Source organism: Crocodylus siamensis, chromosome 3 (genome assembly GCF_052110815.1).
Source record: "Crocodylus siamensis isolate JL-2025a chromosome 3, ASM5211081v1, whole genome shotgun sequence".
Lineage (NCBI taxonomy): Eukaryota > Metazoa > Chordata > Crocodylia > Crocodylidae > Crocodylus > Crocodylus siamensis.
Genome location: NC_143397.1, coordinates 232,824,529 through 232,849,760, shown reverse-complemented (window position 1 = coordinate 232,849,760; position 25,232 = coordinate 232,824,529). Strand labels below are relative to the sequence as shown.

Here is a 25,232-nt window from a genome sequence, read left to right as displayed (position 1 = left end):
AAAACTAAATTTTAGGGTAGGCTATATACAGTATTGCTGCAGCCAGGTTCCTTTTAAATCTGCACCCTCCTTTTTTTACACATGGAATAGTCCTGTTAATTTCAAGGAATCTCACTAAGTTGACATTAAATCATATATACGTTTGTAGGTTTGGAGACAAGGCAGGCCCATTTTGTGCCCAACAGCAACCCGTACTTTTAATTATACAAAACATGTCATAGTTTCATAGATGTTAGGGTCAGAAGGAACCTATTAGATCATTGAGTTTGACCCCCTGCCCTGGGCAGGAACGAGTGCTGGGGTCAGATGACCCCAGCCAGGTGTCTGTCCAATCTGCTTTTAAACACCTCCTAGGAAGGGGACAGCACCACCTCTTTTTGAAGCTTTTCCCACATTTTGGCAACCTTCACTATGAAGAATATTTTCCATATTTCCAATCTGAATTTGCTGTTTTCCAGTTTGTGGCCATTATTTCTAGTTGCCCAGACAGGTGCCCTGGTAAATATTGTATCCCCTATTTCTTGCTGTCCCACCCTGATGAGTTTGTAGGCGGCCACAAGATCACCTCTCAGCCTCCTCTTGTAGAGGCTGAAGAGGTTCAGGTCTCCCAATCGGTCTGCATAGGATTTTTTCTGTAGGCCTTTAACCAGATGAGCAGCCCTCCTCCGAACCCTCTCCAGGCCATCCACATACCTCCCAAAATGGAGCACCCAATACTGGACGCAGTATTCCAGCTGCAGCCTAACCAATGCTGCATAGAGGGGAAGTATCACCTCCCTAGGCCTGTTTGTGATGCACCTGCTTATGCAAAAAAGGGTGCTGTTAGCTTTACTTATTACCTCTTCACACTGATGATTCATGTTCATTTTGGAGTGGGCTATGACTCTGAGATCCCTTTTCGCAGATGTGCTACTTAGAGCGGTACCTCCCAGGCTATAGGTGTGCTGGTGATTCTTTCTCCCCAGGTGCAACACATGACACTTATCCTTATTAAACTGCATCCTATTCTGTTTGGCCCATTTCCCTGCCTGTCCAAATCAGCCTATATTTGCTCCTTGCTGTCTAGTTTGTGTACCTCCCCCTATAGTTTGGTGTCATCAGCAAACTTGGACAGGGTGCTTTCTACTCCCTCGTCCAAGTCACTGATGAAGATATTGAATAGTACTGGTTCCAGCACAGAGCCTTGGGGGACTCTCCTGCCCATATTTCTCCAGGTAGAAACCAACCTGTCCACCACCACTCTCTGGGTGCGTCCAATAAGTGAATTTTCTACCCACTGAACTGTGTAATAATCTACATTGCAACTGTTTATTTATAAAAGTTGGGTGTGACACTGTGTCAAAGGCCTTTTTAAAATCTAAGCAAATAACATTTACCTCTATTCCTTCATCCAAGCATTTTGTGACCTGGTCGTAAAATGAAACCAGGTTAGTCAGGCAGGATCTGCCTGTTACGAACCTATGCTTATTGCCCCTTAGTATCATTTTACCCATTGGTCCCCCACAGATGTGATCCTTAAAAATTTTCTCAAAGGTCTTGCCAAGGACAGAGGTGAGACTAAGCAGCCTATAGTTCCTCCTTCCTCCCCTTTTTGAAAATAAGGACAACATTGGTCCTTTTCCAATCCTCCGGGACCTGTCCTGAGCACCATGAGTGCTCAAACAGTTGTGCCAGGGGCTCCGTTATGACTCCATCGAATTCCCTAAGTATAAATGTTCAATTAGAGGTATCAGTAGTATACTACTAGTACTTTGTTCTGATAATGTCCTAAAACTGGATTTATTTGTAATTTATGCATAGAATAAATGTGAACTTGACCTGTTAACATGATCTGGCTTAGCAATAGATACAATACAGATGAGCATGTCTTCCATAGAATCTTTATTTGCTTTTGGTGTTCTTCTGACTTGGGATATCATTCTGTCAAAACCTAGAACTAAACTGATTTTTATAGTCATCTTGTATCCTTTTTCATTTAGGGTATGTATAGGCGTTACATTTAGATTGACCTAACTAGAGTTTATTTGATCCAATTGCCCACACATGCAGGTGTTTGGAGGGTTTAATTCAGCAAAAAAGGTGTGCCTGATCTAAGTTAGTTCATGTTAGGAGGTGCACTAACTTAAATCAAAAAAGGGTTAATCTGATCTAGCAAACACATGCATGTGTTCCCAGTGTGTCCCCAGGTCTGCGAAAGCCCAGCCCCATGCCTCAGCCCCAGGGCTGTGATATTCTTACCCCCTTAATCCTTATTGGACTGACAATTTGGAGATATGAAATACAACATTTTCATTTTCACTCTGATATGACTGAAGCAGCTCATCGTAGCATTTCCCACCAAGAGGCATGGGTTGTATTGGATAGAGCTTGTTGACTCTAAGTACCATCTTTATATTTTTTTCTATTCATAAAATATAATGTAACGTAGTGGTTACTGCTGCATTTTTTTTAATACCGGCAGTTGTGGAGGAAGTAGTCACATTTTTCTAATTTTGAGTTGATTCAGAATTTTTGAAGAGAAGAAATCATGGTAATAGAGACCACAGTGATTAACATTATATATTCAGTTTTAATGCTTCCAGAATTTTACTGGCCGTTACTATAAAATACAGTTTTCTTTTTAATATACTCTGGTTTGTGACAGTAATGAAGTGCTTTGCAGCCACCAATAGTGCTCAAAAACTAACTTTTTCAAATGGTCTGGTACACTACAGGCAGGTTTATCTGTATGTATAGGTGAGTATATATGGTAAATGCTTTGTAGTAAAATCTTTCTATTAACACAAGGTTAGAATGACTGTTATTCAATGACAAGAATATGAGTGAATTCTTTGGAAATTTCTTGATTAAAACATTTTATTAGAAAATGCCAAGTCAAATACATCACAGCTATTTAGTGAAAGTGTATTTGTTCTGACAACACATCCACTTGAAATAAATCTTAAATTTTGGGTAGAATTTCAGACAGAGAGAGGAAGAGAGACCAAGCCAGAGCAACCAGTATCTGAGTGACAGGGGCATCTAACTAGGATTTGGGGAAACCAGATACAAGTCTTGGCTACTAGTCAGAAACAGAGAATTAAAACTGAGGGCATTTATACACATACCTTTTTGTCCTGTGATGCACGGGAGATCTGGCAGGTTGGTTAATAGATTAATCAGATCTGCTCCGCACATGAGCTGATGCACACTGCACTGCATTGCATCCAGTTCTATAAATGGCAAACTGCACCCCAAAAATGGAGGCAGCGTTTTAGTTAAAAATGGAGGCAAATTTCAGGTGTTTCAGTTCAAAAGCATGCCGCTAACATTTTCTCAGCATTGACATGCATTTTGCCACATAAACAATTGTGTGTGCCGCAGTGCTGAGCACTACCAGAAGTGCAAGCACCTGTACAAATGCCCTGTGTGCTCTGCCTCCTAAGAGAGAGCTCCAAGCACTTGGTTATTCAAGGCTGAGTCTCTCCTCCCTTCTGTTTTTGCTTTGAAAAACAAAGCAAACAAGAGGTTTTGCTTTTGTTTCACATTTGAAAGAAAACAAATTCTAAAATCCTGGCATTTACTGTGAAAAACTGTTCTTGTTTTCTCACTCACTATAATTACCCAAGCATTCCAAAACAATTAAAAATGCAATCTTAATGCTACATATTCACACATGGTGATGGATTTATTTATATAGTAATTGAATATTGTATACTACGCCTGTGTGAAGCAGAAAGTATTCACTTCAGATTCGGATTTGGATATTTGGAAAGACAGTGGTTAGATTTGGTGATTTGAATCACTGTCCTGATTTGATTCGGCTGAATCCAAATCCAAAGATATTCGGCACCGAATCTTATTCAGCCATAGACTATACAGGCAGGCAGTGCTGGCAGGAGCAGCAGCTGGACAAGCCCTAGCTTGAGCCGGCAGCCCCAGAAGAAGCAATCCCACCCCCTGGGGTGAGGCAGGCAGTGCTGGCAGCCTCAGGGCCTGGAGGGAATGGTTGGGAGCTAGGAAATCAGACTGAGAGCTAGGGAAAAGCCCCAGTTTTTTTCCCTCAGCCCCTGACCATTCCCCCAGCTCCTGGTTCAGTTCCCCAGCTCCCCATCATTCCTCCAGCTCCCCCAGTGCCAGGGCAAGGCAGGCAGTGCTGGCAGCCCTGGGAGAAGCCTCAGGGGCTAGGGGGAATGATTGGGGAGCTAGAGGGAACGATCAGAGAGCTGGAGACTTGAACTGGGAACAGTGGGGAAGCTGTTCCCGGTCATTCCCCCCACCTCCTGGTTTGATTCCCCAGCTCCCAATCATTCCCCCATCCCCTGCTGCTTCTCCCAGGCCTACCATTGCTGCCTGCCTCACCCCAGCAGGGGGGCAGTCAGGGGAGCAGCTGGAAGAACCACAGCATGAGCTGGCAGCCCTGAGAGAAGCCACTGGGGCTGGAGGGAATGACTGGGGAGCTGGTGAAATGATTGGGAGCTGGGAGAATAATCGGGGACTGAGGGCATGAACAGGGACTTCCCTCCAGCTCCCTGTTTGATTCACCAGTTCCCAGTTCAGTGCCCTGCTCCCAATCATTCCCCCAGCCCCTGCAGCTTCTTCTAGGGTTGCCATCACTCCCTGCCTTGCCTCAGTGGGGGAGCAGCTGGATGAGCCATGGCTTCTCCCGCGGCTGTCGGCTCAAACCAGGTCTTGTCTGGCTGCTGCCCTAGCTGCTTCAGCTGGCACTACCTAGTGAATCTCTGGATCAATTTGAAGGCTTCTGATTAGATTCAGAGAAATTAGTGGGTCTCCTGATTCAATTCGGATTTGGAGTTTTGGCTGCCAAATCGGGCCAAATCGAATCAGCTACCAAAGCTTCACACAGCCCTGTTGTATACACCACAGAAGATTTGGAATCATAAAGGGTTTGGGTTTTCTCTCTCTGTTTTGGAACTTCCTCGTTACCTTGTTTCCAGCAGCTTTGCTGGAGGCTGAAGACATAAAATGGTTGTAAATTCAAATGAAATCTTTATTGTTGTTTTTTAATTGAAAACAGCAAGGTAGATGTTAAAATGATACAAGGTGGCCCCTATGGTTACAGTTTAGAACAGTGGGTCTCAACCTTTTGCACCTTATGTCCCACCAACCATTTTGTTAACTAAGCCTAGTCCCACCATGATAAAAACAAAACCCCACTTCTGCACATTTCTAGATGTCTGTTGACTCGTTTATTTGAAGTGCAAACAACCTTGCTTTTTTCAATCGGGCAATGAGTTGAAGTCCCACCTACACAACCTTCACATTGGAAAACAATGGTTTAGAAGAACTACATGATGATAATTATAACGTTTCTGTGGTGGCATGTCAAATTAAACTGATTTTCAAAAATGTTTCTCTGTGTCTTCTTTCTCATGAGGGCACTGTAGTATAACATTAAGATAAGATTGCTGGGTGCTGTAATGGTGAATTTCTTTCCCTTCACATGTTTGTATTCTTTATTTTAACCATAAATCTGAATGTATGACTTTGATACAGACTTTGATACATGGATTCCAAATAGTTGTAACATGCATATAATATATTACAAGTTACTGATACACACTTAAGTAAAATCTAAAGCAAAATATTACTTTTGTCCAGAAGTATTTTTTGTAACAAAAGTACCTTTGTAATAAAACTTTTTATTGCAAATATAATCATGAATGATCTCTAAGGGGAAAAAAAATGAGCGTGAAGACATGAAATCCCAACCTCAATTTTAATTTTACTTTTAAACATCAATGTGCATGTTCATGTTTTATGTACTTTTCTCTTCTCTGATGCAGTACAATGTCATCAGAGTTTACTGGCCAATTAAATGGATGTACATCTGCTTTGCTTAACAGAGCAGTATAAAATGGGTGGGACTGTATCACATTTTCTCTCACTTTTGGCAGGCTAATTTCTCTTGCTGCTTGTACCTTACTATTGTCACCTTCATTCCCTCCTAATTTTTCATCCCTTTGTCTCTTTCCTTTCCATATGTATAAACTCCAGCATGTGTCCTTCTCTTTTGTACTTCCATAAATCCATGAACATGTACACCAGTTTCCCCTCCCATCTGGCTTACCTGCATTGTATTGCACATGAACTCAAACCCATTTTCCTCCTTCCTCCTGTATGAGTTATACTCACCTTTGATACGCAAAAATGTCTTCAACTCTCATTGAGCGGCAGATCATTTTTAAGTGAATTCTTTGTAATAAAATAACATTTATCACCTGCAGCTGTGAAAGAGAAACTTTCAGTTCTGACAAAGACCAAAAATAAATGAGTATTAATTAAAAAAGGAATCGATTAATCTGCAAGTGTAATCTATAATCAAGAATTCATTGCTTGTTAACTGTATGAGAAGTTTGAAAAATCTGGGAAAATATGGTATATTTTTTATATTTAGTAAAGTAGTTGAATCCAGTTTTAAATGCAAAGCTCAACTCATCCTAACTGAAACTGTCTTCATAATGTAAAATATGTGTACTGTATATTGTTCAATACATATGATAATACATGCTAAAGTATAGGCCCATAACATAATTCTTCTCTCTGGAAGTTGAAACTGCTTTTATCTATAGGCTGAGGGACTACTTTGTATCACCTGAGCCTCCTTATGCATTTGAGGAGTACCTTATGTCCTCACTTCCACAGAATTTACAAAGCTAAATAATTATTAATTTTTCAAATAAGCAGAAGTGAATTGCAACCACAGTGTAGGGAAGAGGGGGAAGCCACATGACATGTTATGTAGACTGTATGGCATTCCGTCCAAGAATCAAATGAACCCCAGCTACACAGAAGCTGGACAAATCCTATCAGTTAACCAAATGGCCTTCAATAAAATGCTATTGATGTATGTACTTATTACTTCTTTTTTGTTGTTTTTTTGAGCTTGTATGTTGTACTGAATCACTTCACAAGGAAGTATCTTTATTTCTAAGGCCTTTTTTTTTTTTTTTTTTTTTTTTACTAGGTCATCCAGATAAATTTTGAAGAATTTGACCTGGAGATTGGCTATGACACATTGACAATTGGTGATGGAGGAGAAGTGGGTGATCCCAAAACTGTGCTGCAAGTGTAAGTCTGATTTGTTATTCTCTGTAGAACATAACATAGTATAGGCTTATATGCCTGTATAAATACAATGTTTTGGTGATGATGATAAAGATGAAGCTCTTCAAATTGGTAAAGTTGCTATATATGATCAACTATGTTAATACATGGGAGATAAACCTGGAAAACATGCTAGATTCTTTGTGCTAGATCAGAGGTTTTCAACGTTTTTTGGTTGGTGTACCCCTGGCAACCGGTTAAGAAGCAGGGAGTCCTCTGGCCGGTCAATGAGGTGGGGGGGTTGTCCCCTGGTGGCCAGTCGACAAGTGTGCGTGGGGGGGGGCATGCCCTGTGGGAAAGTCAGAAGCACTGGTGGCAAAACTGGAAGCGCTGGCAGCAAAACCGGAAGTGCTGTCACTTCTCCACACCGCAGCTGCATACCCCTGGGGCCTTCTCAAGTACCCCCACGGGTACACATACCCCGGTTGACAACCCCTGTGCTAGATATTTCTATTAGTTAAGCTATATACCACTAAAACTTGGTTCTTTTGTAACCAATACAGTTTACTTGTCGAGCAAAGATGATGTATGTTAGTATTTCATACAGATATGCATCACCATCTCAAACACATTTCTAATAAGAATCAGCGTGACAAGTGGAACTCTCCCCCTAACCAGCCACAGTGCTGGCCATCCACCTGTCTTTGGGCAAGACACCTGACTGCTACGCTGTGTTGGTAAATAATGAAGTTGTTAGTTAGGCAGGAGGCTGCCCTTTGAATGCCCAGCTTGCATGCTCCAACCTTCCCTTACATGTGTCCCGTGCCTTGCAGATGTTTTCCATGGCTGTGCAATGAGCCAGCCTGAGGTTTGGCCCAACTTGGCACAGTGTTGTGCCTCTTCCATTCTGCCCTATTACAGGCCACACACGTACCACCCCTCCCTCACTGGGGCCTCTCTTGCAGTCTCTATCCCGTGACTCTCTTTAGGGACATACTCATGCACCCTACTCATGGAGATCCTCAGGCTTCATTCTTCACCCTTTGGTCAGCTCTGGTGCAGTCTTTGGGCCCCTCCCGTGGCCCTCACCCGAACGGGACTGAGTGATTCACAAAACACTAGCCCAACTCCATCCCTGTCTCATGCCAGAAATTACACCCCAGCTGTTTCAGTCATGGTCAGATGACACCCCTGTTTACTAGCAGCTCTCACTCTGATACCTCTACTGACCTTAGGCCCATTTGTGGCCTCAGGTACCATAGGGCTCAGGCTTACCTGGACCAAGCCACCCCTTCTCCTCAGGGCTACAACTTGCTCGCCGGTCTCACTGGGGCCTCAGCTATTGTCCCCTCTCAGAGCCTCAACTTGCTTGCCCCACTCCTGGGTCCACAGCTCTCTTGGCCAAGCACCCAGCCCCCTAATCTGGAGGCACGCACTGGGCCTAATTCCCTTGGCCTAGCACCCAGCCTCCTATCTGGAGGCACACACCAGGCCCTTCAACTCTCAGCCCTCTTCTTGACCTTTCTTGGAGCTCACAAGGTCTTTCACCCAATGGGCTCAGGTGCCCCTTGCATGGGTGTACATGGTCCCTACTACCCTCTCTCCAGGGTCTTACATCCCTAACAGGCTTAGGTGTTCCACATGGGCATGCCTGGCCCTTCTTCCCTCTAATATTATAATAACCCACTGGATGGGGGTGGCTGGGGTTATTGAGGTGCCCTCATCCACTTCTCACTGGGGAGGCTAGCAGTCCTTGTATTTACATGGGGCTGCCACATCACCGGCAGTCTCACCAGGCCTCCCTTCCACAGCAAGGTGCAGCTTTCAGTTATGCTTAGGATCAAGAGGTCTCCTCCTTCCCCATAACCTCCCCCTTACCTCTGAGATCACCCTGAGCAGCAAGAGAGCCGGGTGATGCTGCTCCTTTGGCTGCTGGAAGCTGGCTGGCCTTTGTTTGAAAATGGCCACCCACATCAGGCACCTGCCGGGTGCCTGCTTCAGCCCTTAAAGTGACAGACACTGGAGGTGCTCTGCCACTCTCCTTCCCCCTTAAAATGGTTCCTGAGGGGGAAAGCTTCTGCCTGCTGCCCACAAGCAATCTGAGTCTGCTTGCAATAGCCCCTAAGTGACAAGCACTCCACTGGTGCCCCACCAAAATCAGTTACTCCTGAATTTAGGTTTCTCATTTATTTAACCTGCTGCTGGCACCTGGCTGTATAGCAGTGGCCATATCCAGGATGCCAACTGAAGAAAAGTAGAATTTGTTAGTATTTTTTTTAAAACACAGTATTAACAAATTATTGTGTGTTCAATTCCCACCCATTTTTTAAATGTCCAGAAGGCTAACATAATGAACCAATATGCTTCTTTTCATTACTCCAAACTTTTTATAGCCTTCTTTTTTTTCCAGTTTAAGTAATCCTGTAGATAAAATTGTGTGCAGTTTTTATATGGTCAGTGGGTGCCTCTTCAGATTAAATTTTACATTCCATATCTAATTCAATATTTTTCCTATAAAATAATGGAAAATTGCTTAGAAAAAAAATATTTATTCATAAGAGACTGAACATTGCTTAGGTATGTATGTACTTGGCAGAAGAAGAAAAAGGACCAAAGAAGTTTTATTTAGTATTTTAATAACTTTTTTTATTAAAATGACTTTACAATAAAATTTTTTTAGTTTTCATTCTGTTTTCAAAACTGAAATATAAATATATGAAAGTAGGAGGAATGAAAAAGGAACTGTGTAAGAAAAACGAAATGAAACTGTAGCATCTTAATTGGGTCTAACATGTCTGTTTATTACTAAATGTAATGAATCGAGCAGAAATGTGACAATGATAAATACTTAGAAGTAGAAATTACAGTGTGAATGAGGTGCCCTTTCAAAACTTCTGTAAGCACCCTTACAGTGCATTGGATGAAGTAAACCACTTTCTGGGATAAATGTGTAGGATCTACAAATTTTGGTGATTTCATTATGGTGGTGTTAATTCTGGAGCTGTGTTGACACATTTTGCATCTGTTATTAAAGCAGGGTTGTGATCCACTTGGTGTCTGTTGATAAAAAGCAGGGACTCTGCCTCTTATAATGAGCTGATCAAGGTTTGGGCATTGTTTGAAAACCAGGAGTGGGATGGTTGATTGGGAATATTTCTTACAAGGTCCAGTCTTCAAATATAAACAGTACTTGTTTGATAATCTTTCTTATAAGTTCCGGTGTGGGATGATGTGACAATGAGGGTTGTGCAGTCAGTAGGATTTTTCTATTCATATTGTAGTTAGTTATTGTGGAGTATTTGGGTGGCTTGTGAAACAGAGAGGGCTCCACATAGACATTTCTATGCATCTTTTGGTACCAAAATAACATGCAAACTGATTTACTTGGAGAGACTTGTATGTTCCTTGATTAGTAACTAGCAATGGCCGGTCGTTTCACTCCAGTACTGTTTCCTGCCGTGGCAGGGAGTCGGACTTGATGATCTGCTCAGGTCCCTTCCGACCTTACCACCTATGAAACTATGAAAATACTTTATTAAGACATCTATTCCACACCCTGCTGATGCAGAATTAGTCCCTCTAAGTACATTTTTTAGCCATTTTTCAACTTTTTTTATGTTCGAAAGTAATAACAGTTCCACCGCATCACTAATGTGTCTATTTCACAATTCAATAGATCATACCTCCTCCTGTCAGGTGGCACTGGTACTGGTGTTCATGTTATATTTCTTAATTCCATTGTATTATACCTGTTTGTAAAACGTTAAACTTGCTGCTTCTCTTTGACATTTATATCTGTCAAGTATGTTCTCACTTGTATCCCATAATTAGATAGATAGATCGATCGATCGATCTACACATGCTTTTGATGTAAGGATGAGATTACATGTTACAATTAGACCAGGTTTGGAGCTGTGCTACCTAGTTCAAGTTAAGTGAACTTCTTGCTGTTCACCTGAGATAAATCACCGGTCTGCAGTCTTTTGGTATCTCAGGAGGCACTGCTTCCAGGTGGACTAGCTATCATCCAGGACTCTATGGCCCTGGAGTGACAGCTGGCAAAACAGTTGGGCAGCAGGTATGTAAACAGGGAAGGGAAAGAGATTAAAGGATTCAGTGGAGCCAAGAGAAGTGGGGAATGAGAAGGAGAGGAGGGGAAGGGACAGAAGGATGGAAAAGGGAGGGGCATCAGGGGGGAAATGCGTGGGTGGGTAGCTGCCAGGCTGATGCCTGCTCTATATCCCTTGAATTGCCCCTCAACCTCCCATTACCTCCCTGCTGTCACCAATCGGGCACTCAATCCTGATCCACCTGGCAGGGGCTAGATCTGCACACATGGAGGCAGTCTGGACTGCAGGGAGCCCAGCAGCAGGCAGGGGACTCCCACCTGCCCCCCACCCCCCCACTTCTGCTACTGCTGCATATCCACATATCTCTTCATACTGGGCATGTTTTCTGTCTGACTGGGGTGGCAGGGCAACAATCCAGGGATCACTGGGGGTGGGGGGGCAAGGGAGAAATTCAGGTGGGGGTGGGGGTGGTGATTCAAGCAGCACAGGTTACCCATCTTCCTATTTACTCCCTCTCTCCCCAACCTATACTGAGGCTAGAGAGCTGGTGAATGGTGCAGGCATGGAGCAGACTTGCTCTGTTGCAGCCCCTAGCCACATCCCTGCTTGCCAGCTCTCTAGCTGTGGTCTGAGCAGTGCATGTTAGAGAAGGTATTAGTGCTTAACCAACCAGCATTCCATACAATTTACACTTGCTAAGTCTAACATGTAACTGCACCCTAAAAAGCAGAAATAGTGATTGGAAGAGACATCTTCCTCCCAGGTGAATCCTGATCACTAGGACACAGAACCGCATCCTTTCTTATGCTCTCTTTCTCTATCCTCATGAGTCTGCAGAGTTGCTGAACTTTAGTAGCAGGCATGGATATTGCCTCCTGGGAGACTGGAGCCCACCCAGGTATACCACTTCATGATCAGTACTTTAATCACTAGGTTATTATATGATGGATGGAAACTACAGTTATAAAAATAAAACAACTGTGTGAGCTTTATGTGACAGCCTCTGTCCAACTGGGGTGTGCTAGGGTATACTCTGGTCATACTTCGAGTCAGGCTCCTCTGCCTAGCTTTGGGATTGTAGTGGGGCTTAGACTTGAGGTAGGGTCCTAGCCACTCAGGCTTGGACAGTAATGTGCATGAATAGAACTATAACTGATGATAACTTAGGAACTTACAAAGCAAATAGGGAAGGGCCTAATGAGTTTTAGGTGCTTCCAAGATAGGTACCTGCTGAATACCAATTTTTTTATCATAGTCTGAGGTTTGAGCACCTAAAGTCCTTCTAAGTCTTCCTTTTGGTTCTGGCCCTAAGCATTGCAGGTTCTCTCACATTTGGATAGCACTATAGAACCATGACGGATTATATAGATATTTACTATTACTATTCCATTCTTTGAAAAGTAAGTATGCATTAATTATTCCCATTATGAATATAAGGAAAATGACACATGGGTATTAAGACCAAGTCTCATAGAGGTGGCAGTGATTTTTTTTCTTTTATCCCATGACCATATTAACTTTTCTAATGAAATAACATTTCTTAGCCATAAGTTCCTCAAGTTTTACTGATATTTAAATAACGTGTTGAAATAATATTTTGCCACTTAAATTACTGTAATACATTCAGATACAGAGTAGCAATATTTTACATTTTAACAAATGTAAGCCTATCTGTACAAGTTTGGCTTTATCAAAGGGGTTCATATTTTATAAGAACATATTTGATGATGAGGCATATATTGGAAAAACATGATAAAATTATAATATTAAATTTGTCATGAATATGAATGAACCCCATATCATTTTCTCTTATCATTGCATTACTTAAATTGTCATGAGATTCTATTAAGTAAGAATTAACATACAGTATAATAGGGAAGTTGGGCTGAGTGGTTCCAAGCAAATAATTTGAAGCAACTATTTTTGATTAATAGGAAGTCAGCAACCCGATCAGAGTTTCCATATTATTCCACATATTTACATTATATATATATATATATATTATTGATCCTAAAAAGATTATAGCAAAAGTTCAATACTTGGAATATGAAAAGTTATTTTGTTATGACTAGTCATATCAGACACTTAGGTATTACGTGTATTCTCCAAGTAGTTGAGAAAAAAATATTTAGTAATCAGGAAAAAGGTCTGATGAAGCCTCTGGGGCTAAATCTTTCTGAAATAATTAGCAATTTAAGTAAAAGGAGTGGAAAACTGTAAGCTTTTTCTTTGTATTTGACACCAATCCTTAAAAAAAAAAATAGGCAACTTGATGATTTAGTAAAAGGTGCTAAATTCATATTAATTCTTCCCCCCACTTCCATACCTTGAAAGCATTCAGTCCTTACATAGCAGATATCCTGGATGGTTAGGGCATTCCCAGAAGTGGAAAAATATGGGTTTGAATTCCTTTCAGCAGAAGGAATTGTTTTTAAAAAATTAACTATGGGCTTGTCTTGATATTTGAATGAATGTGGTGTGCATACATATGAATACGGGGTGGCACCTAAGTTCTGCAGAGGATGGATTTAAAACATATCACTCTTCCCAGTGTTTTCCTCTTGACTAGATTAGGTGGCTTCCAATACCAGATGTTTATGTATTCCTGCCCGAGGCATCTAATTCTTACTATGTCTACGTGCTTTACTTGAGGTTTTGGATTACACAAAAAGGCCATGCATATAAGAGTTAGACATTTCAGTGTTCAGGGCTATAACACCAAGTCCCTTCTTGGATCTTGCCTTAAGCTTTTCAAGAGTTTAAACATTTCAATTATTGTTTGGCTATAGGCCAGAACCTAGCATGAGTAATTTTTTATAACTCATCTGTAACCAATAGAAGTATAATAATTAACAGTAGCTCAGGTTCTGACTTAATTTGAAATTATTAAGAGTACTGTTAGATGTAAGCCAATGTGCACCTTCAACATTTTTCATTTAATCCAGGAATGGGTTAAAACCCTCTGGAAAGGCATAGATATCCTTCCTATGGGACGTATAGCAGTATCTGTGCAAAATGGGGATTAAAAAAGACAGCGTGTTAAAAAAAATCTTCAGAATTAAACCTGTAAAACAGGAAACGTGCTGGCTTCTGTGGCCCAGCAGTGTAAGAATTTTTGCCACTGACATTGCAGTGGTGGAAATTCCCAGTGACTGCTGCCAGAATCAAAGATTAGCTCAGGGTGACAAGTTCCAAATCTAAAAGTGGCCATTCCAGCCCTCCTTTTTCTTAGGGAAGGGACATCCTTTTAATCCATTGGCTTGGCAATATGTGAAAATTGCCAGTCACAGCAAGACACTTTCCTTTAGTGATAGGGATAAGCATTTAATGCATTTTTTAATTTCTGCCAGGCAGCTATTTGCTCAGTTCTGGCAATCATCTTTATAGTATCTCCATCTGTGAACACAGATGTGGGAAATTGACATGGATTTCTCCCACAGCGGAGTATTTGAAACAGTAGCAACCTAAGAAGATCAGGGAAGAAGTCTAAAATTAGTGACAGTATGTATTTTAAATAATCCATTTTAAAGCACCAGCTCAGCTTTAATGATTGTCTTGAATTCGAGAATAAGTTCTGACTTCTCTTTTCAAGGGAAAAAATAATGCCCACACCACTGCCCAGTCTTCTCCTCATGACCCTACTTTCATTTTCAAAAAGGGAAGCTGAGTTATTTTCAACCACTCTTTTGTTCTTGACAGACTCCTGTTAAATTCAAGAAAAGAATTGCTCAGTGCAGAGTGTATAAAAAGAAGTTATCATAAACAAAGTGCTGCAAATGAATCTACCAAGCGCAGTTTTCAGAGTGCTTCTCTTTCACTGTCATATTATTTAAAAAATAACCTGCAAACATAATAAGCTTCTGAGATTGGGGTAATTTATATATTTTTCTTGCTGGGATTTCAGTCACTTTTCTGTCTCAAGGGTTAAGGTTGCATTCTGTCATGGCTGAAGTATGCCTCCTGAATTCAAGAACTATTTGTTGTGTAATTCCACTTTGACTGCTGACAGGCATCCTCCAGATTTTGTAGCCCAAAAGAAGCACATAATAGAGTATCACTCCATGAATCACTCAATTTTAAGGAGGGCCTGCAAGAATCGACATGCATGGGTGAAGCTGTTACTGCTGCAAATGTCTTTGCAGCCTACAGTATTCACCCCCTGAGAAGTTAAAAAAAAAAAAAAGAACAGTCATATTCTGGAAGCAGGTTCTCCAGAGCAGTCTTCCCACATTCATTAACAGCTTGCCACTATTCCAAAGCACTGTCATAAAAAAAAGGAGCATTGTCATAGCCAGAGCACCAATTAGGACGTCTCTGTTTCTCACTTGAAATAAAGTGACTTAAAATTCAGCACCAGCTCACCTCAGCCAGGAACCATTGCTCCAAGTCTCATTTAGAATCTGCAGGATGAAGAGAACCAGATAATTTCATCCCACAGGAATAGTACGGTCTCAGGAACGATATCAGCAAGGTGGCCTTTCAGCAGTATCCCTGGTATAGAGATCATTGGCATCCGCCAGCTTGTCTTCAAGATGGAGCACTGCCACCCAGCTTCAGTTTTCATTTCTGAACCAGATACCCTGGCTCTAGATAAGCTAGCACAAATGCCCTTGCTGGCACTGGCTGAGAGCTTCTGAAGTCTCCTGTACTGGAAAATTTGAGAGAAATCATCTCCAAACAACTTAATGTTGTGGCTCTCCTTGACATGGTTCCAGGCATGAACCACTGGTTCTCTAGATTAAATCTGCTTCTTTTCATTTTCTTCTCCACAATTAGCACAATTAGTTTTATCTTTTTGCTTAAAACCAGTTCTCACCTAGGGTAGTGTAGTTGGAATTCAGTGGACAGCAGAATACAGATAGGAGTACACTGGGGACCACAGAATAAGAGCAGGAGCCTTCAAACAATTACCATCCTGGTGTATTGTAGTGATTCTGCCTCTCTTCTGTGTCTACTAATCTTCAGTGCTCTATTTTCCTTGCAGGTTCCCTACTCTTAAGAATATTTTCAGTGGTAACCTTTTTGAACCCTCTTCTTCTGAGGAAATATAACTACCTCCAGCTCCTCCACTTGTAGATACTCTGGAAGGTAGGATCCAGGATCCATAATGACCTGGATACAGTGAAGAAATGATTCAAAATCAATCAAATGAAATTCAACAAGGACACATGCAAAGTCTCGCACTTGGATGGAATAATTGTATGTGTTAATACACAGTGCGGAATGAGTGGCTAAGCTTCAGCAATGTAGAGAAAGTTCTGGGGGTCACTGTAGACCATAACCTGAATATGAGCAAACAATGTGGTCTTATTATTAAAAAAAAATCCAGAATCATACTAGGTTGCATTAACAAGAAAGTCTATTGCAAATAAGGGATGTGATTCTTCCATGCTTTTCAGTACTGCTGAGGCCTCACCTGGGCTACTGTGTCCAGTTTTTTGTCTCTGTGGGTGTTTATACACATACTCCAGGAGTGTGTGTGTGTGGGGGAGAGGGTGCTGCTTTAATTAGAGCGGCTCCAAGAGCCACTCTAATTAAGGTACCTGAAATGTCTTGTGTACCAGTGTCTCCATGCTGAAAAATTAAGTTAAATCACCCCTGTCACCATTTTGCAGCATGGGGATACTAATACGCAAGGTACTAGAGTTTCTTGGAGCAAGGTAATTACCACAATCCAGCAGACTTGATTAATCAAGTCTGCTCCAACACACAGTAATTACAGCGTGTCAGAGCAGCCTCACTGCATGTGCATAAGTGCCCTGTGTTTCAAGAGAGATGTAGGCTGATTAGAAAGAGCCCATTAGAGGGCCACAAACGTGATCAGGGGCATGGGAAATATGATTTAAATGGAAAGTCTGAAAAAAAATTTAGTCTTGAGAAGACTGAATGGGGGATCTAAGATCAGTCTTTAAATACCTGAAGGAAGATTACAAAGATGATGGAGATAGACTTTTCTGACTCTAGGGGATAGGACTAGGAACAATGGCCTTAAACTGCAGCAGAGAAAATTTGAATTGGACATTAGTAAGAACTTTCTGACTATGGGCATGGTTTATCATTGAAAAGACTACCTAGCTAAATTGTGCAATCATCATCTCTGGAAATTTTCAAGAGGACACTTGAGTGGGTTAGCTGAGCCAGGGGGCTAGACTAGATGGCTTTGTAAGGTCACTTCTGACCCTACTTTCCAGTGATCCTGTGAACCTTGTGATCTGCATTTCTTAGAGAGGGGAGCATACTACAGAATGGACAAACAGCTTTCTTTGAGTTCAGAACATGTTCAGTACTCTTGAAAAGGATCTAAAGGGAATGTATCTTTTTAATCATGGGGTCTACAAATAAAAAAGGCTAACAATTAAGTTGTGCTGCTAAAATATGCCTCCCTCCTCTGGAATGGACTTTCAGGTATGATAGCAAGGTGAAGCAAGGATCAGCTGTAGAAATTGAATAGATTCACATTGGAAGAGATTCAGTGATTTGGCTGTAGACACAGCTTTATACGTTTTTTCTACATACCTCGAGGTACCAAGTGCAGCTCATGAACACTGGGGTGGTGGGGCAGATGGGGGGTTCCCTGCATGCTTGGCAGTGGACCTGGAAGTGAACCAGAAATACTTCTGATCCATTTCCATGTCTACCATGGAGTGCACCCCCGCCACCTCAGCGACTAGTGCCTCCTGAGTCTGGGAGGGCACCCAGGGTCTCCCCATGACCAATGAATGGGCCAGTACCCAATCACTGGGTCCACCACTGAGTACTTCTAGTCTACTTACAGGTTCACCATCAAGCTTGTGAGGTACCAAACCCCGTGCTCTCATGGGATGCTCCATCTGCCCCACCATTTCAGCATTCATGAGCCATGCCTGGTACCTTAAGGCATGTAGAAAAAACATATTAAACTGTGTCTATGGCTGAATCATTGATTCTCCAAATCAGAATCTTATCTTCAGATTCAGCCAAATCAAATTAGGATGGTGATCTGAATCGGCAAATTGAATCACTGTCCCCCAAATTGGGCCAAGTCTGAATCCAAATCAAATACTACCCACTTTGCACACCCCTAGTATCCAATATAGTTTAATGTTTACTATCTCCTCCCCACTTCTATTTCCCCCAAAAGACATTTAGAATAGAAATATACTCCATAGTACAGAGCCATGAAAGAAGAAGTTTCTATTTCCATTACTTTCTAATTCTAAAGAGAAAAGTGGGGATTCCAGAACATGCTGGTCAACCCTATTAATCAGAGCTCTCATCTATTGGTTTCCTGCTGGCAGAGGAACTGAGTGGCAGTTGAAGACAGCACATCACTTATTCTTCAGTTCAGGGAGTTTATGTGTCATAGATGCTGACCTGGGCACAGCACACAGTATTATTATTGATACGGGTATCATTATTTTAAAAAATCCCTTTTCATATGCAGAAAGCATCCACCCCAATGGAATACAGTGAATTCCAGCAAAAGTAGAATATGTCTAGATAGCACACATCAAATAACCACAGTTATCAAAAGATGAATGACTGCTTTATATCTCTTCAGCTTTTCCAGTGACTTGGGCTAGGGACAGACATGACACATAAAATGGTTTAAGTGATCTTTAAAACTGTAAGAGAACAGACATTCAGTGCACATAAACCAGCCCTAAAATGGCTGAAATTAGTTTGATATAAACCTGGTTAAATGTAGTATCACACTTAACTGATTTAGGTCAAACCAGTTTATGCAATGTGTGTCCCAGACCCACCCCTTCCTGGTTTAAGTTAAATCAGATTCCCTCAGCATCCCAGCATGCATTCTGGGCTAGGCAGGGCAGGGCTTTCTGTTCCACAGCAGGGCTGGCTTTTCCCCTCTGCTCCCTAGCTGAAGCTCCAGCAGAGACTTGCAGGCATAGAAGAGTCCACCTGTCTTCCCCATGCCCCACTCCCCCCCCCCACTCGCTACTTAAGCTGAGATCCCTTACTCTGACTCACAGCACTGACCATAGCCAGTATTTGGTATGCTAGCTAATGCTTTGTAAGGTACATAGGACAGTGTCTGCTTAGGTCTTTTTGGAGCTAATTAATAGCTCAGCTGGTAATGTCCCTCCATTTCTTCCTTTGGAAAAAAGATGTTTAAGAAGAGCTTGAACTAATGAGTGAGGCTTTGTTTTGTGATGGGGTGCTAAATTCTGATAACAGAGCTGATAAATGCTCTGTTATCAAGTGGGGGTGGGGAGGCTAATTGGAGTGTCCTGCCAGGGCCTGGCCACATCCCCTTCAGCTCAGCCCTGTGGAAGGGAAGGGAGAACTGCTCTTGTGCCCCCCAGCTTCTAACATGAGGCACTGCAGGCATGTGCTGGGATGTTTTCAGTCCAGAGGGAATGTCTTACAGTTACAAAGTGATTTAGCCCAACCAGGTTAGACTAACCTGCAAAGATTGAATCAATTCAGGCTCAGGTTTTCTGAATGTCTGTCCCTAGCCTTGATATATAACCATAAACATTCTCTATGTTCTCCCCCCTTATATAATGGAAAAAGTAAGTAGCATAGGAATTTGGTATTCATTAATCTTTGGAAAGTATTTTGTAAAGCCTCAGAGAGAAGTCTCTGTTATAATGCAACATGTCTCCCTGTCATGGTCTCTTTTTGTGGGGGAGGGAGGTTGAGCATAGCTATATGAGTTCTGCTTTGTCAGCTTGTAGTGACAACCATTTAAAATCTTCATTAACCATTCATATTTTTCTATTATTGTCCAGTTGTGAAAACAATTTTTATTGTCCAGGCATAACTGGGCAGCTTTGAGCTTTGGACACAGCAGTGCACAGGGCAGCAGCAGCTGGGCTGCTGACAGCAGTATGGCTCCTAAGAGAACAGTGGTGCTGGCTACTATTTTTGTACCCTTACTAAATCAGTGCCTGAGGCTACTGCTCACCTTGCCCTCCCCCGCCCCCCCAACTTAGTTCTGTTACTGCCAATAGGGAAGCACTTACTAGCACAAGTAGTTGCATTTATTTCAGTAGACCACCTCACGTAACTGCTTACTCAGAAAAGTAAAATTCTCCATTTATGCCTTTATTCTTTTGCCTGTGTTTCAGTTCATTTTTATGGTTTATATTATCTCTAACAAGATAAGTTACAAGAACAAGAGCATTACAAAGTAGTAAACTTTCATGATAAAAAGAATTCTTCTTCCAAAAATTGCATAAAACCTCTCTCTCTCTCAGGTCTAAATGCCAGGAGCAGTGATGGCTTAAAATTAATCTTGTTTTATAACCTACTGTTACAAATCATGAACAGTGAAAAATTATTGCATTTCTTATGTTTTTTTATATGACTGTGGTATTGTGATTCTGAAACATTTCACTGCCTGGTTTTATATCTGTGATGGTTTATGCTTAATCTTTTCCTCTAGGTTAACTGGAAGTTTTGTACCAGATTTGATTGTGAGCATGAGCAGTCAAATGTGGTTGCACCTTCAAACGGATGAAAGCGTGGGCTCAATTGGCTTCAAGGTTAACTACAAAGGTAACAACAAGCTATGGAGATACATTTAGCAGTTCATCAATGTAAGGCAATCATTATAATTCATTTTATGCTCCCCGTTTCTTATTCTGTTACTTTAAAAGGAATTCAGAGAAGCAAGAGTGTGAAAGTTGTTTTGATTAAGGGATAATACTGAAAATTACATGCAGGCATTCATTAGGTCTTGAACTTGCATAGTACTGCAAGGTGGATTCCTGTGCCCTCGTAGAGCCCTCTAAGTATCTGTTTGTGTGTTTATAAGAATTACATCCTTAGAATATAATTTAAATATAGATTTCTTTTTACTTCTTGCATGTTTTATGTAATATCAAAATAATGTGGATTTTTAAAATCCAGGCCCTAAATACATGCAACTGCATTTTACTTTCATTTTGAAAATTAACCCTACCAACTTCTATGTAGACACATAGGAATTTTTTTTTTAAATAAATATAAATGTGAATGTCTAGAGGCCATATTCAAAATCAGAGCACACACAATTTCTGCCCTCAAATGATCTATGCTAGCTCTTCCAATTATAGGGCCTCCATAAGGATATCTCATGTTAAAAGGGGGTCAGCTCTTCAGAAGGTTAGAGCTGAACATATGCTGAGAGGAGTGGGGAAATGGTTTTTGTAAATATGCAAACAATAAAATAATATCTGAATATGTGCAGTTATCCATTCACAAAGTTTCAGAGGCAATTTGTGAATGCAACATACTTAGAACTGTAGGTAAGTCTGAGATGTGACCTTAAAAAAGTTTGCATAGCAGAAAGCCAATTTCATTACTTAAAGGATTACTTTTTAGTAGAATGAATGTCATTGTAAACAATAGCTTATTCGTGTTTACTACCTTACTATGGTACCAGTTTTATGCATGTGGTACTTTCATTCTTTCATAGGAACAATAATTCTTCAAATACTAAAATTAATGGTATGTGTGCTCGTAAAAGAGGCAGCACAAAAGATGAACATATTCACATTCATTTCCATGAACAACCTTTTTGTGTGTATTTAAAATCCCACTTACATACACCACCTAATTTTTTCTGTCTTCTCACATTGCTAGTTTTCCTAACCTTATCACATGATGTTTGATTGCCTATCTGTCTGATGGGTATTTTATTTAATCTGGAAACTGGAGTTTGATTTTGTTATTGCTGTGGTCCTTGAGGGAGCTTATTTATTCACTGGAGATGCCAAACATCTAGCCAGTATCCAATAAATAAACAGTTTTGTGCCAAGCCCTTTCTGGTAATGATGGTTGACTGTCAACAGAGAATCCAACTGGAAAGGATTTTAGATAAGAAACTGGCTTGCAAGTTAAAGCTGTCACTAAAGCTTTGGAATTGGTATATAGCAACTGAAAAATATACACATTTATCTGATATAGGACAAAGAATAAATGTGGAAACCATTTCTGCACAGGTGCAGGAAGTAGAAACATAGACAGCTGAATTAGAAAATTGTGAATCCTGGCACATTTTGATTGCTTCATTTAAGGTTGGTGCATAGTAATAGAATGAATAGTTTCACTAAGGCTAAGTTAAAGTTCCTATCTGGTATGCAGTTGGCATTCTTGAAAGTACTGGGAACAGGGACATCTTGAACAGGGGAGGGGAAGGTACTTTAAAACAGTTGTGTGAGTTATTGACACTGCACATTCTACCTGGTTATATTTCTGTCTTCGATGCTAGAAGGTTATGTGTAAAGAAATTTATCCTTGCTCAAAGTGCAAAAAGCTATATAGATCATCTGTGACAGAACTGAAGCAAGGAACACGATTTAAAGCAGCAAGACTTGAAAACAAGTTGAACTGTCAAGGGAACCATATTACCCAGCCTACACACCATCACTACTTAACAGAATAAAGCACTTTGATACTGAAAAGAGAATTTCAGAGAAGGACTTGAATGTTGTTTTGCCCCTTCTGGCCAGACTGAGGGTGAAATTTGGTAGACATATATATGCTTTTCAGTTTCCAGCTCATTTTTTGACTGCAAAGATTTACTGAGTTTGTGTAGAATGAGAGCAGGGATTTAATTCACAGGTTTATATATGGATAAATTCCTGACCTAGAAACTTTATAGGGGGATCTCCTTTAATAGTTTGACAGTCCTCTTTATTTAGATACTTTGTATTGTCATTTTTATGTTGTGAGATGTTTTGATGGGTATTGCGTTCCACTTGGGCAACTATGAATGTCAAGTCTCTACCTAGGGATTTTTGTCAGCAGCTGAATGACAGACAGTTGTTCCTTTATGAAACTAGTGTTGGGGAAATACCAAATTTCTACATTAAAAACTTTTTCAGTACTCCAAGACAAAATCTGTTCTTAATACTGAAAACAAAACAAAACAACCAACTTGGGTGCCTAACTACAACTGTTGACACTTAGGTTATACAGTCCCCTGTACTTTGCCTCAAAGCCCCTAGCTCAGCCACTGCCTCATTTTGAAAGAACCTAAACCAGGGGTGGGCAATGATTTCAGGTGGAAGGCCACTTACTGAGTTTTGGCAAGCTGTTGAGGGCCACATGGGTAGTCCCTCCCCTTGACAGGTGCCCCGCCCCCTGGTTACCATCTTGTGACTGGAAGTTCTGCCCCTTAACCCTTGACTTTTGCCACCTGAAGTCCCTCCCCTTGCCCCTTTCAGCAAGGGGTTTTGCCATGTTGGAACCAGAAAAATACCAGATTATATTCTAAAAAACAAACATCTACAGCATTCATTAGTTCAATTTCAAAAAATATTTTTTCCTGATTTACATGTGTTTGTGTAGTGTACACACATGTGGTTGCACAATAGCTCAAAATGAAGTCTTATTCTTGTATACTGTGAGGGGTGGGCATAGGTTTGTGGGGGACTGTGGGTGTGTGGATATGTGGATTATGGTTAGGTATGGGGTTTGTGGGGGGAAGTTTGTGGGGGGTGGCTGGCATGTGTGAGAGGGGTGGGTGTGGGGGTCTGCATGTATGGCAGTGCAGGGGGGGTGTGAGTGCATGTGTATGGGGGAGTGTGGGACTCACCCTGTGAACACACACATGCACATACACATGCATTCACACACACTGCCCCTGCCTGAATGCACACATACATACACACACACTGCCCCTGCCTGGGCACACACGCTCACTCACACACACTGTTCCAGTGAAGTTCCCTTGGAACCTAACATTATGTTGATAGTGTCCCAACCTTTGCTGTGAGCTCAATTTCCCAAGCACGCCCTGACCTCTCATTCCCACTGAGATGCAAAATCCAGAAACACGGTAGTGAAGCCATTCTAGAGGCACCTCTTTATGATTGTCCTCAAGAGCTCAGTCTCTGGCTTCCTTCTGAAAGCAGCCATGGTGGGTACCACTGAAGCAGCTTCACTCTCACATTTCTGGGCTTTGTGCTCATGAGACAGGAGCAGGTAGGTAGTGTGTGTGTGACTGAGTGCACCATTGATAATGGTGGTGTATGGTGTATACAGAACCTAAATATATACTGAGAACTTCCTAGGTCTTGACAGGGGTAACAGTAGGTATCCATCTTGTACTTACACCCCTTCAAGAACTACAAGTTAGGCACTCTTCCCCCTAGCTTGTTTCTGTGGCAAGATCTACTATATATTCCAGAGCAAGCCTGATCTTGATTGCTTCCTGTGTAGATCATAGAAGAAAGAAGAAATGATGGCAGTTCTGGTCCCCTTCCCTTCTTTACCCAATAGTCCAGTGGTTAGAACTGGGGTTACCATACATCCAGGTTTTCCCCTGTAGTGCTTTTAGGACAGTTTTTAAAATAAGAGGAAATGTCCGGGTTTTCTGCTGTCCAAATCTGGCTGCTCTGGGATGAGAGCAAAAGGCAAGCTGTGGGCTGTTGGGGGTCACGTGCTCCCCATGTGGGCTGTGGTGAGAGACAGTGTAATAGAGAGCGGGTGGGCATGCAGTGTAGGAGCTCCTTGGCCTGGGCAGTAGGGCTGGGAGGGGGCAGGGGGCTATGGGTTGGGAATGAGGAACACCGACATGGCTGGGGGTCGGGGCCTGCAGATCTGGAGTGAGGGGCACCGGGAGGGATGGTAAGGGGCAGGGGCTGTGGGGGGGAGTGAGGGGCACTGCCAGGGCTTGGGACAGTGGGTCTGGAATGAGGGGCAGCAGCAGGGCTGGGAATGGGATGCAGTGTGTCAGCGAGGAGCAACAGAATAGGCAGGAACAGGACACCAGCATGTCACTGGCCCCTGCATCATCATCCCTCCCCACCCCCTTGCTGCCCCTAGTGACAGGTCCCCTCTTTTTTGGACCTGAAAATAAGGTAAACCTAGTAAGATCACTTACCAAGAGTGTATGAAAGTGAAGCTTAATCCATCTCCTGCTTGAAGGGAATGGAAATTACATCTCCCATTTTCTAAGAATGTGTTCTAATTGCCAAATATTGTTTTTTTCTCTTCTGTTTTGAATATATTTTATTTGAGTTAAATGGGAACAATGCCCACATAAATGAATTCACAAAAAGTCTTATTGTTGGTAGCAGGTTGTAAAATGAAACTGAAAACGTAGGAAAGACCTGAAGCTGTATTGAAAATGTCTTTGGACCTTTAAAGATTTTTTTTTGGCAAGAATCTTTTTGGTCT

The 25,232-nt window shown here is 41.7% G+C and overlaps 1 protein-coding gene across 4 annotated transcripts in view; it reads left to right on the top strand.

Moving 5' to 3' along the window:
• The window catches only part of CSMD3 (CUB and Sushi multiple domains 3), a 1,311,906-nt gene that overhangs the window by 671,785 nt on the left and 614,889 nt on the right, over window positions 1-25,232 (top strand). For all 4 annotated transcript variants that reach the window (XM_090040525.1, XM_090040524.1, XM_090040523.1 and 1 more), the window contains 2 exons: window positions 6,968-7,071; window positions 20,509-20,621. In XM_090040525.1, coding sequence (XP_089896651.1) covers window positions 6,968-7,071; window positions 20,509-20,621 — 217 coding nt within the window. The remainder of the gene's footprint in view (window positions 1-6,967; window positions 7,072-20,508; window positions 20,622-25,232) is intronic.